Source organism: Diplotaxodon limnothrissa, linkage group LG6 (genome assembly GCF_057381915.1).
Source record: "Diplotaxodon limnothrissa isolate DT_005_m linkage group LG6, D_limnothrissa_male_GT1.1, whole genome shotgun sequence".
NCBI classification, from domain to species: Eukaryota; Metazoa; Chordata; class Actinopteri; order Cichliformes; family Cichlidae; genus Diplotaxodon; species Diplotaxodon limnothrissa.
In genome coordinates this window covers 34,771,013-34,784,465 of record NC_140601.1, presented here as the reverse complement: position 1 = coordinate 34,784,465, position 13,453 = coordinate 34,771,013, and the positions used below count along the sequence as shown (strand labels likewise).

Here is a 13,453-nt window from a genome sequence, read left to right as displayed (position 1 = left end):
TAGGTCCATAGAAAATTGAAAGTTTCACTAAGCATTTAAGAGTATCAATGTGTCCAAGCCCCTGATGAGTAAATGTAAAAAATAATTGACACAGCAAATAAATGTTTAAGAGTTTTCTGGCATATTTTCACATATCTCAAAGGTTCAGAGAGAAGAGCATACAGTCTGAAGGGTTAAGGCTTGTCTTAAAGTATGTAACTTTTTTGTTTGCCCAGCTCATTTCAGCTTGTGGCCTTCATTACAGTCCAACTATTAAGCTCTTCTTTATACCACAAAGATTGCTTGCGGTAGCAGAAATAAACATTTACCCACCTCTGACTGTAATTTATTTTCAGTACATTAAAATCCTGGAGCTTAATTTCACATCTTAGTTTTATTTCTGTAAAAGTTACAGTCTTTTAATGGCTTTTCAGCAGCAGTTTTCTGTCATATTTATGTGACTGCTTCCTATGGAGTTGTGTGGAAATTATGCAGTGAGTTGAGATGAATGAACTCCCTTTTAACTACTTCATACTGCACATTCATTTTGTCTGTATCTGTGAATTAGAGCAAGTGCTTTGCCGTCTTTATGGTAGACCTGTTTCTCAGGACCAAGATAATATATTTCCCAATGGTTTTGGCTGTAGTTCAAAACAGTAGTTAATGCGTCCATATTTTGACCTCATGCGTTTTTGGTAAATTAACTTTTACAATCAAGGGGTAATATTTCTGGTAAGGAGTACATGGACCACCTCAATTTCCAAAATAAATTAGACAAGCTCTGCTTTTACTGCGTCATTAGACAGAAGGAGACGAAGGAAGAGAGTGGAAGAAAATCAGAACCTAATGAGAAAGGAGTAGAGGAGAGAAACTGGGTTTATAGAGTGTGAGAGAACATTAAGAAGGTTTTAACTTTGCAGGTGCTCATTGCTTGAAACTCTTTGTTAAGGTTAAAATTGATGATGAAACAGAAAGGAAAGTTAAACACTACCGCAGTCATTTCTGTCTGCCAGCTACTTGATGCCAGCACAGCTCAATAGTTCTGTTGTAACACATCAGCAGACATAAAGACCTTTGAAAGAGAGTTTCACTAGATTTCACGTTTTAAATGAAGCTGTGGGCAGCGTCAGACAGCTAATAATGCAAAAATACTATGATATATTTCAAGATAATCCAATAACACAACAATATTGTAACAATGTAGTTAATAAAGAACAAGTACAGAATTCATCTGGAACAGTTTGATGCATCATTCAAAAGTACTTCCCTAATAACTGTTAAAGAGGGTCTAAAATGTTCTGTACATCAGAATGGTATAAGATCCAAATATAAATGCTTGCATGGTTGTTTGCCAGCTTTAAGTCATAGTCAGAATCATGTAAGTGGAGCATTTACACACCTGAGTCACTATTTATACACTGGGTTCAAACTGCTGAATAATCACAATGAGCTCTATCAACAATCAAGAGGGAACTTGATAAAGAATCAATAATCAATAATATCTTTTCATTATCGACCAATACGTCATAGACAGTGAGTATGTAATAGAAAATAACTAATTACTAGAGATCAAAGTGAGAGACACTACATTAGTGAATCTTTAGTTAATGATTAGTTCATAATTATCCTGCCATAGAGCACAATGATTCATTTTATTCATGAGTCATTTATAATTAAGCCTGTTGCAAACAATGAGCCTCGCAAAAGACTAACTACTCGTTATTACTAATTTCTTTAACATATGTTATTCTTTCTATCATGAGTGTCTGTCAGACTTGTTTCACTTCATCCACATGTCAATTTGATTTCATGTGGGCTACGCTAGTAAAACCATTCCATAATTATGGGATAAAAACACCTCACACCCCATTGTCTTAAAACTTTTCAGGCAGCAGAGGGCATTATTTCTTTTTTAATTGTTTTCTATTATTATATAGACAAGTCTGAGATGTCCCAAAAAAATAAGTGCAGTTTGAAAAATAATATTTTAGTTTTTAAATTAAGTAAATTAATGCACATTTGATGTGCATTAAAAGAATACAGTAGAAAGGCGCAAAACTTTCACATGTAGAGTTTCTGTAAATAAACCAAACTAGTATTTTTTAATACAGCAGCCCATTTTACACTTTGCAAAGCCAAACACCAGGCCAGCTCAGGGCCTTGGTTCCAGCACATGTTTGTTTGTTTTTTGGTCTCCCAACTGTGCATCGTCCCAATTAGTCATACATAATTTTTTCTGCTGGGACTTACAAAGACAATTGACTCTCCCCAAATCTTCTATTGTGTCCCAACTGTCTGCTCTTTGACCCGGCAGAAGATCAAATGATAGCCTTTATAGCTGTGAAGGTACCATGTGGCACAATAAGAGGAATAAATACCTGTTTAAAAATAATGATGGTAGGTAGGCAGGGTGTATGTAAATGTCTGAAGGATGTTGGTAACCCACAGTGAGCCTCTTGATTTCACTTCTGTAAATACAAGTGGAAACAATTTGGAAAAAAACAAAGCTTTTTGGTACTGAATGGGTGAAGAAGGCACATTATTGATGTTGATTTGGGGGGTTTTGTTACATAAACAAAGGACTGATGATGAAACCTGAATGACAGAACTGTTGGTTGCCACTCTGAACAGATATGAAATCTGTCTCACCAATAAGGGCAACATCTCTGGTTCCTTGGTGTCAGAAGCCTACTGGTTCTCTCTTCTCCCCATCAATGTTATTGTAGATGTGTGTTTCAGGGCACATGTAGACTTGATTGACAGCCATTAACCACCCGGTAGGGCACAATACCTGCAGGCTTTGGACACCCAGAAGGACAGCTTCAAGCCTGTGAGACAGACAAATTCACACTGGCTCCTAGAACAGGAGCTGCGCTCTAAAGGGTCTGTTTCAGAAAAAACAGAGGGATGTACTATAATTCATAAACTACCGAGGAGACAGGCAGGAGAGCAACAAAAATATTTGTCATCAACGCTTTCTGTTTTTCACCCCGGGCATCTATGGCTACTGTATGAAGGTAGAGAGGACGGGTTCATGATTGTTGTATGCAGAAAACTCAAAACCATTGCTTTTGTTTGTTTTGTTTTTGAGATGTTTCACTAATGCAAAATAATCTTCTGAAGATTTGGAGGGTTTTTAACATTGACAACTACAAAAAAAAATTTGCTACCGTTCCTAAATTATTTTTTTATTCTTGCGCCACAAAAGTAAACAGCATACTAAACATGTAGAGAGGCTGTTAAAGGCAGTTTACATGAAGGAAACCCAGAGTATCAACACCTCCTATGTGGAATTCAAGAAGGTGCATTTTTATGGACTTCCAGAGAGGACATACTCTAGGTTCTAGGTAATTTAACATAAAGTTACATAACGTGATATACCAGAGAACCTACCCAATAAAGTGTCCAGTTAGCGCCTCTAGTTCTTTAAAATAGTAATCTTGCACAAAAGGGCATTGTTGTTGTTGTTTTTCCAGTGCATTTTTTTTTTTTTACAGCAATCTAATGCCGCTTAGTCTTCGAGTTGTGATCGAAAGCGGAAAATATGAAACATATTGCTGTAACTGCACTTTTTCCTAAACCAGGCAGTTGATCATGTGTTTGATGAGTCATTTTCTTATGCTTTTTAGCTTATATGGTCTCACTTGTCTTGAGATGAAAGCAGATCAGTCTATGTAACACACAAAGTAAAGTGTGTAAGTTTTATCCAAAAATAAGCTTTCAATAAACAGTAACCAGATATGCAACAGGGTTTAAGCTGTTTTGTGTTTGCGAAATATTCACTACATAATGTTGTTTAAAATTATGTAAGCCAAAAGGACACAACATGCAACTAAAAAACAGTGTTGGCTTAAATAAGCTTTGAGTGTAAAATTTAGTACAATCAACTACAAAGAAGCTTTTTAAAGTGAAAATGTATCTTTTTATTGGTACCATACATTAATTATCAAGGGCAGAAACTAACCAAATCAAAAAAATATATATCAAACAATGATTTTCCTACAGGGTCTGGAGAAGGTACAAGTCACCATTCAAACTCAGTCATAACTGCTGCTGGATTCAACAGTAACAAAATGGAAATGTACAAAACAATGACAGAGCTTCAGCTGTTCATTTATTAGACTTTACAGACTCAGCATTGCTACCAAATATGCAGACTGAACTCAATGTGAGGCTGGTTTAAGAAGATGTGTATGATTCTGGTTATGAATACAAATAAAGACAATTTAGACAGAAAACTTCTTAAAACAAAAAATCTGTTTAGCCAGTGACGAAACATGAAAGTCACCGGATAACTAAAGTTCAGCGAGCACATTCACTTGACATCAAGTTGTAATACACAAAATTGTGAATGTTAAGTGAAAAAAAAAATCACTTTCTGTATAGATGAATACATGACTGAATTTCTGAATAAATTAAAGAAAATAAACAGTAAAACCATCTCTCTATGGTGGCATTGTACCCCCAGGGGGAGTTGTAATTTACATTTTTAAAAAAGAGGGAGGAGGAAAGAGAGCAGGTGGGAAGGTAGAGGGGACGGGTTCATGAATTTTCTCCTTTTTCCTATTTTTGTTTCTTTACATTAGATTGGGATGGCTTTAGGTAAATCTAAGTAAGAATACATTTTATTACAGTCAGACAGAACTTTGCTACTACCTTAAATATACAAGCACAAATACACAAAAATTCAAATCTCAAAAGGAAAAAAAAAAAAAAAAAAAGGAACAAAAAGACAAAATAAAAACATCCACACTAAAGTATTTCTCTTTTATAAACATAAAAGATAAAAACAATATATTTTAGAGGGGGAAGGGATAAAAGTCCTGTGTTGCTCCTTGGTCTGTAGCTTTTTCAGTATTGGTAGAAAATAAAAAAGTAACAATTGAAATGAAGGCGTTTAATACAAATTAAAAAACATTCTAGGGAAATATATACTGTATAAAAACTCTTAAAATGTGTAACTGTGTGTGTGTGTGTGTGTGTAAGACTGTGCATGTGTGTGTGTTGTCAATGTTCTGTTTGAAAGACTGCATTCACTGTAGTCTAATCAGAGATATTTGGGCACTAGGGGGACTCAAAATCCTTCGATCATTATGTGTGGTTGTGTGTGTGCGCGCACGCGTCTGTGTGTTTGATGTTTCCCTAGTGCCACATTTCACCTCTCTTATTAGTGTGTTCATTTCAAATGGTTTTACATACCGATTCTAAATCCTGGTCCATCTGCTTCAGCAAAGCCACCATTAAACTCACGCTGCTGCTTTTCTCTTCTCAAAACTTTCACAAACACACACTCGCACGCATGCAAGCGCACACCCACACACACACACACTCTATTAACAAACGTTATGGGCGACCCGCACATCAGCAGAGCAGACCAGAATCCAGAGGCATGTTTAGCGTAGGAGTGGACGAGTCGTCCCTAAGCGACTCGCCACCATCTTGAAGCCCGACTGCCACCTTCCCCTCCACCCCACCTGTTCCTACATGTGAACTTCAGTATGGATACTTTAGCGTGCACAGTTCTCCCCTGGACTAAATCATCACTCGTGCTACCCGGTTGCCATCCAAAACTGAAAATTGGCAAGAGCAGATGGGACTTTTTGTCTATGAAATGACGAAAAGGGAGCAAGAGGTGGGACACAGTGCCTAATTATCAGGAAGTCACCGCAATAATCGAAGTTGTGAAACTTCCTCCAGCTCGGCAAAACAGTCCGAGCCCCCTCGGGCTACCTGTGCTTGAATCTGAGCGCTACAGTGGTGTTTGGATTGGAGAGCAGATGATGGACTGTTACTGTTGCAGTCATGGCTATTGAGGTGGGGTGGGGGCCTAGGAGTGACAGGGAGGGGTTAGGTTGAGGATGCGGGGCTCTGGGCTCTACTGTGATGCCTGTGAGGTGGGGTTGTCGCTCTTGCTCTCCTGGCTGGAAGGAGCCTTGTTGTTCCAAGGCGAGTTGGAGCCCAGCGCCGGAGAGTTGTTGAAGCTGTCCTCGTCATCTATGCCATTGGCAGCGTCGAACTGTGTGTTCTCCAGCCGTGTGATCAGACGCTCATCCTCGTCGCCGAACTCCCCTCCCATCAGAGTGGGCTCTCCCACCACCATCACATCCTACGGAGTTACAAAACAGCACAACAATCAGACCACATGAATATCTTAGAACAGATGGCATACGATTTTATATCATACAAGCGATGCATTTAGTGCCTCTGAATCCCCCCCTGTAAAGCCACCTCTCATTTGCACCTGCTGTAGTTTTGGCAGGAACTTTGACCAACCAGCTGTTAATAATAAAGATGTATTTACTGTTAAAACACTTGCTCTGACCTGATTACAGTCAAGCAACATCTAAAATGTTAATTCCAAAAGTAATGGCTATATACTAATGACAACAACTGAATTTAAAGAAAATTAATACATTTTCTACCATGAAAATGAAAGTATGGAACTCACCCAAAAGTCATAGCACAGTGCTTTTATTTTCCTGGGTTGCTATTAGTAACTTTTCCCGGCTATATTAAAAATGCATTAAATGGCACAAGTTTATCTTACAGTTAAACAAAACAAGAATGAACCCTGATGAGGTGTTTGCAAAAACATGAGAGGGTTTAAAAGTGACATTTGTACTTCTACTAGCTCAGTCAGTAACAAGATGTTTCAACTGTGTTTTAGTTAGGGTTAGGATTACAGAATCTGAGTCAGTCCTCATATTTTTGTACACAGAATGACTTTGGTTTATTGAGTCCTGCTTTTTTGTTGCCACGATTATCTGAACTCTCCTTAGCAAATCCATGGAGCAGTTTATCAAAGAGCAAAATGATAATGTCTGCTCAAATGATAGACACTAGATGGCACCAGAGCACTCACCGGAACTTGGCTGGACAGTGGGAAGCCACTACCAGGACTCTTCTTTTTGTTGTTGTTGTTATTGTTAGTTCCTCCTCCTCCACTGATGGTGCTGCCGCCTGACATCCTACGCTTCCGCCGTTTGTTAGGGGCTTGTCTTGATGGCTCAGCTACAGATAAGGAATAAAGAGAGAAAGTTACACATCCAGTTACCACATATCAACGTGTCTGCGTGTCCTATCTAATCATGCGGTTCACCTACCAGGTGGTGCCACCATCCTCTGCCATTTCTGGAACAGACAGGTCTTGAGGCAGTCTCTGGGGCTGAGGCTGTAGGTCTTGTGTCTGGACATCAGCTCCTGCATGGGCTCCAAAATCACACACAGCTAGAGGAAGGAACAGAGGAGATGCCACAGGTTAGTGATTACCCATTTTTCAAGGTAATTAGAGATGCTCCGCTTGATTTATTACCAGCATTATCAGCTGGTGTTCAGCATTATTAGCATCACTGGTTGACTTGAAAGTTTGAGATCAGACAATGCGATGGGATAAAACATCAAGCAAAACAATTTGTTATCACTTCGCGGCAACGTTAGAGTGGCTTAATCACTACAGAGGCATCTAAAGCTCATGTTCCAATCAATTTTCACATGGATGTGAGGTGGTGCTGCGTGCTGTGTTTAAAATGAGAGGCACGCCAGATGCAGAAAAACAAACAGCCTGCTAGTATCCAACTGGGCCTGTTTGTCAAGCATACAAGAACATTTAAAGCATTACTGTTCTGCAAGGGGATGTCACCAATAACTAAAGAGGCAGTATTTTTCTCATGTCTCACACACAAAATTTAATAAACAGCTGTGATTATTTGCACAGTCGGGTAGAGGATGAAGAGCCTTTTTTTAAAAGCAAATGGGGAAATAGCTGTTGAATGAAATGTAAATTATGCAGACATAGATGCTGGTAAAATGTTGCCAAGATGATGACTTATAATATCCCCTTAAAGTTTTAAAGGTTCCTGTCAACAAGCAGCAGCTTCACGCTTGTAAAACAAGAGATTCAAGCAAAGCACTGCTCTCCAGAGACACTACTAGTCAAAAACGCTCTACATACAGGGTCAGTTTTTAGTAATAAACCATTTCAACCATTCTTGTATCTTTACTGTACATGAACACAATGTGCTTATGTTGGTTGTCACCCCACAGGATCTGTAAAGCATCCAAAAATAAAGTCTCCAGTTTGTACACACCTTGACTACAAACTATATATTCATTTATAAACCAGAAGGTAATCATTCAAAGTGCTTTAAAAGGAGGAACTGCTCTGAACAGTCTTCTCACTCTACTCAGTGATGCTGTATATAACATATGCTGCTGTTTGGCAGGTTACTCAATGTCCCTAATTAACTGTTTAACATCCTGTAAAGTTTTCAGAGATGGAAATGTTTTCTTACGAAATTACATCTGGACCACGATCAAGACACAAGGAAAGAACATTTTTCCAAATCCAAATGTTGCACATGTACTGTACTCACTCGGAGGTAGTTGAGGGTGGAGTTCGACAGGCCACATCTTGTTATGTTTTTGGACAGCTGGTCCAGCATCTGAGAGTCTTGGGCCTGGAACATATGGAAAGGAGATTAGAAATCTAGCAAACAGCGTGTGCCGGTGTGGGTTCCTACTTCCTCTGCATTCACTCACATGCATGGCCAGTATACTACGAGGAATGAGTTCACGGTGTTGTCGGATACTGAAGTGCCACGTCTTTATCCTCATCATGTCGTCAAACATGAACTCCAGGTACAAGCGCCCTTCTACACACACCTGCAGAAGATCAGAGAACTGGAGTTAGTACACAACCGAAGAGAGACGAATAGAATCTATGCAGGAGTGGGTACATGTTTACACATTTAAAGATTAGTGTTTTTTGCAGCAGGGAATTCATTAAGAAATTTTTCGAAAATACTTTTTTAAATAATTCTTGTTATACAGAATATCAGATTCTCACTACACGAGTAGAACAAATCCCTACGTTGTCTGCAGAAAAGGACAATGATATGAGCCAAGTTCATGATCAACAAAGCTGCATGTTGCCTTCCATTTTTGGGACAGTAATTATACTCAAAATAAGAGTGGAGAGAGGTGGAAAGAGAAGGTCACATCTATCATCAATGCAATGTCAACCAAGTTAATAATCACTTGCGGAGAGCCTGGGACAGAGATTCTGTGCACGACAGAATGCACGAAACACTCATAAAATCTGATTAAAACGGCAACTAACCACGTCCTTAATGCTGTGGTAGCATGCAGGTAACTCGAGGAGACGACCAGTTTTTGATCTGCACAATCGGTTTTATTATTTTTTATTTTATTTCTAAACTTATGTATCTGTATGTTAATAAGAGGAAATATTCCTGATACGTTTATTTCAGGGACACGGCTCTAAACCCAGATGCTCCAATCTGCTGTTTGTAATGGACAGCCAATCAGATGAAAAGTGCCTTAAAGTGAGAGAAGCTAAATTTACATCTTATTGAGTATTAGGGCCAAATTAAGAAAAGAAACATGTTGATCACTTTGAGAATAAAGTTGAAATTTCGAGATTAAAGATGAGAAATAGTCAAAATGTGGCGATTACAGTTATTGTTTCAAGACAGATTTCTATACCCTTTCCAAAATGCCTTATTTAGATGAGTTGGTGAAACAAATTGATCAACTGTCTTGTGATACAGCATACATCCACTTTATTGGATGAGGGTGGAACTATTGATATCCTTGCATCTGTCCACTGCCAGCCATTACATTTTGTGCAAATCCACTCTTCCGAGTGTTTTTATTTTTCCTTCTGCAGCTGCAGCTTCCTGCACCACCTTTTTGACGTCTACGTGCTAAAAGAGAAATTGTTTCCTTCCTTTTTACTAAAGTTAATTATGAAGATTCCACCGACTCCATTTTTCTTGAAACAACTTTAATCTCCATATTTCAACTTTTGTCTCGAAATAGAATTACTCTGATGGACATAGACAGAAATTTCATCTTTAAATATCAGTTTTTAGAAGTACCAGCTGTATTTGTCCCCAATACCTCATTGTCCCCATCCCCTGCACATACACACCTGTGTGAACATGGGTTTTCCATTCTGTGTGACCATAGTGCACTGATCACAGTCGAGGGAGACAAAGTTATTGTGGAAGGACTCCTTGGGATGTTTCAGTACATAGTAGAGCTCAGTGGCACCGCCCTCAAATATACTCCGGAAGTACCTCGGGATTAACGTCCGGCCAATTGCTGTAAGAAGAAATCGGAATCTGAAAAACCTGATTCTGAAAATCTGAATCTGATTTGTGTCATTCAAACAGCTCCCTACTGTAACGTTTGGGTCCATCTTCCAGACAGAAAGTAATGGTCAGCATGGCATCGTCCTCAAAGAACTCTGTAGTAAATGCATCCCACCACAGGTTGTCACACTCCTACGTTGTAGAGAGGAGAAAGTTATCCATTAAACACCTTTTTGGGGGCGTTTAGCGTCAATGTATGTGGCTGTGTATGCACACAAACCTCTGTCCAGTTCTGTAGTCGTTTGTTGAGCTCATATATTCTGTAGTCTGTCTGGTTGCCATATGGTGTGTGCCTCCTGGAAGAAACAAATTGAAAAGAACACAAAAGCTGACAGTCATCAAAATGCAGTAGGGTTACAGCTCTCATAGACTCTTTAGATTTAGCAGGGTTTAACCCAGTTGAGGTTTACAGTCTTACTGCAAGATCTCTAGGCAATTAAGAGAAGGGAAAAAAAATCTCACAATCTTATCTGTATTTGTATTACTACGGTTTTTAAACCTGCCTGGAATAATGGGAAACAATGTAGTCTTACCCTATTCCTGGCTCCAGGTATGTGGGAGGGTACATTGGAGTGGGGCTGTAGAGAAACAGGAGACAGAGACATTATTACATTCAGCTATAATGCTAATATGCTCTCCTCAAGGAGCTAGTCTGCCTTTACAACCCCGGGACATGAGCCAAACATGGCAAAAATTGGATGAGACGGTAAATATCAATTCTCAAATGCACAGACACAATCAACAACTGCAGCCGATTCATTTATTTATTTATTGCAAAATGACAACGGGTGGAAAAACAACCAAAATTTAAAAAAACAACGATATTCTCCAACTTTACTGAGCTACACAATTCAATGCAATTTTTTGGCTGTAAATTTTCACCTCATACAGCAGTTAACAGTTTAAACATTGCTCACAGTAGCTCAGCAGGTAATTGCCTTTATAATTCGTGGCGTAAACGATGAATGAATAACATTTTTCTACTCTGGATTACAGCAGTACTGATGCAAATGTTCACTCAATGACAGAAGATCAGCGGGCCCCCCTTTACTTAAATACAAGGAATAAACCTTCATATATTAAAGGTGTTTTACCAGTGCGTGGTAATATTGTACAACGTATGCAACACTTTGAAAAACGGCTTATATTTAGGATCTGATACTGGAAGGTAGCATCACTCAGTTATTACATTATTATGCCAATAGATGATCTCAAGGCTTGATGCTTTTTTAAAGCATAATGCATTCAATTATTAATTGAGGTTTGCATGTTCTCCCAATCCCTGTGTGCGTTCTCTCTGAGTACTCCGGCTTCCTCCCAGAGACCAAAGACACGAATGTTACAGTAATTGGCGAGACTAAATTGGCCATAGATGGGGACGTGAGTGTGTCATCTCTCTGTGTTGCTATGTGATTGACCATTTCAGCTGGGATAGGCTGTGCCCCCTCGCCCATAAGTACCATAAGTAACTAATAAAAATGGATGGATTAAATAAATATTGAACTAAAATTTCCCAGGAAAATTCACGCTTCACGCCAGCTTCAGCTAATATAACACACTCTTGCAACACTGATGTGCTCACAGTCACACCTACTGCATGTGCTCATCTCTCTACACACTTTGAAATGAATGTGCAAGCATTGAGTGGCTACACTGATCCCTCACAAAACGTGGGAAAACAGACTGAGGAGGATTTCTATCTGTTGGTTTGATTTTAAATTAAAGGCTTAAAGTAATTATGCAAAGATACAAGATTTCCTTCGCCGTGTTTGTAGAGCGGAGCTGAGACAGCTAAAGTGAGGATAATGCTACTTAAGTCGATAACTTGTAAGGTTATTGTAAACGCACTGCAAAAACTTTGCGACAACAGTTTGAATGCACAGAAGCATTTGAAAAACATTTGACAGCTAACAGAAAACATACTTTAAAAACAACACAGTTGGCCCCATAAGCAGTCAGCTAGACTAATTTTTGGCAAGCTTTACAAACACAGCACAGAAATTAAACTCACCCCACGTCTCTGTCCAGCATGGTGCCGGGGTGGAAAGGGGGGAAAGTGCTACCGTTGGGGGGCTCCTTGGGGGAGTACAGCTTGAACGACTTGGAGGAACAGCCTGGAATAGAAGTAACGTATATATTTGTAATATACATTATTATATTTAACTTATGGCAGATGAAAACTTGTGACCTGACGGAGAACATGACGTGTGTATAGTAAGCATGCCAAATTTAGACACAAAAGATAAAGATAAAAAATTTATTAACTGAAAAAAAAGTAAACTTTTCAATATTGATAAAGCTGAGGTTATGGAAAAAAAACCAACAAAACCAAAGATGATGATGTCGAACAGGGCTGTACGAATCTGTAATACTGAGATTGAAAAGATGCAAAGGCCCACGATACGGCATCAGATCTTGCCTTACCTACTTGAAGCATGCTAGTATGGTAAAGTTGTCAGGTTTAAAGATTATCTGGCTAAAAACTGAAGCGGCGATACATAAATACATAGTTTCTTTTTTGGTCCATGATCCAATCATGATTGAATAACTGGACCTGTGCTAAAAATAGTTTTTTTTGAAAACCAAAGTAAAAAGTGGAGAACTGTTACACCTCTGATGCCTAATCAGCCTGAAATAACCAGTATGGTCCAGTTTTAACTGCACTCATTCCATGGTCTTCCCTGAATGGCTCATTTTTGGGGCATTAAAATATAAAACAACACAATGGAAGAAGCCTCATGCAGCACTACCATAGAAACTGGTGCTTTACCATGAAGTACTAAACAGTAAGTCAGAAGGAACCCCAAACACAAGAGAAAACATACTGATGACACTGACACACACACATAAAGATCCAGTCCCTGTTCTACTCTAATTGCCTGGCTCTCTTATAAAGGCCATCCAGGCGTGGCGGCCTCTGGGTCACGACCTCTGCGTCACCATGGTGAAGCCCCACCTCCTTCATATCTCTCTGTGGTGTCTCTGCATATTAAACATATTTATGTCACTGTATGTCTGAAGGAAAGATATAACCAAAGAGGGGGACTTGTCTCAGAGGAAAGTTTGTTATGAAATGAGAACACAGTGACGTAAGATGTATAGTAAACAGTTAAACCAGTAAAAAGTACTAGTAACACTTCATAACACATATCTGCAGACACACTGTGGTGAGGTGGGCAGACAGAGGCTGCCTAACCTTTAAAGTCACACACATTAGGATGTTGTTCCTATAAATCACTAATCTATGCATCCTTATGAAATCCATTCTAGTGAAAGGAGGAATTGCATTCAAATATGTT

The 13,453-nt window shown here is 39.0% G+C and overlaps 1 protein-coding gene across 6 annotated transcripts in view; it reads right to left on the bottom strand.

Moving 5' to 3' along the window:
* Positions 1 to 4,730: 4,730 nt before the first annotated feature.
* ldb1b (LIM-domain binding 1b) overlaps positions 4,731 to 13,453 on the bottom strand; it is a 28,303-nt gene continuing 19,580 nt past the window's right edge. For all 6 annotated transcript variants that reach the window (XM_085355103.1, XM_085355102.1, XM_085355105.1 and 3 more), the window contains 10 exons: positions 12,166 to 12,268; positions 10,688 to 10,732; positions 10,375 to 10,450; positions 10,184 to 10,286; positions 9,932 to 10,104; positions 8,518 to 8,640; positions 8,352 to 8,435; positions 7,083 to 7,206; positions 6,842 to 6,990; positions 4,731 to 6,085 (listed from right to left, as the gene is read on the bottom strand). In XM_085355103.1, coding sequence (XP_085211229.1) covers positions 5,855 to 6,085; positions 6,842 to 6,990; positions 7,083 to 7,206; positions 8,352 to 8,435; positions 8,518 to 8,640; positions 9,932 to 10,104; positions 10,184 to 10,286; positions 10,375 to 10,450; positions 10,688 to 10,732; positions 12,166 to 12,268 — 1,211 coding nt within the window. In that variant the 3' untranslated portion in view covers positions 4,731 to 5,854. The remainder of the gene's footprint in view (positions 6,086 to 6,841; positions 6,991 to 7,082; positions 7,207 to 8,351; positions 8,436 to 8,517; positions 8,641 to 9,931; positions 10,105 to 10,183; positions 10,287 to 10,374; positions 10,451 to 10,687; positions 10,733 to 12,165; positions 12,269 to 13,453) is intronic.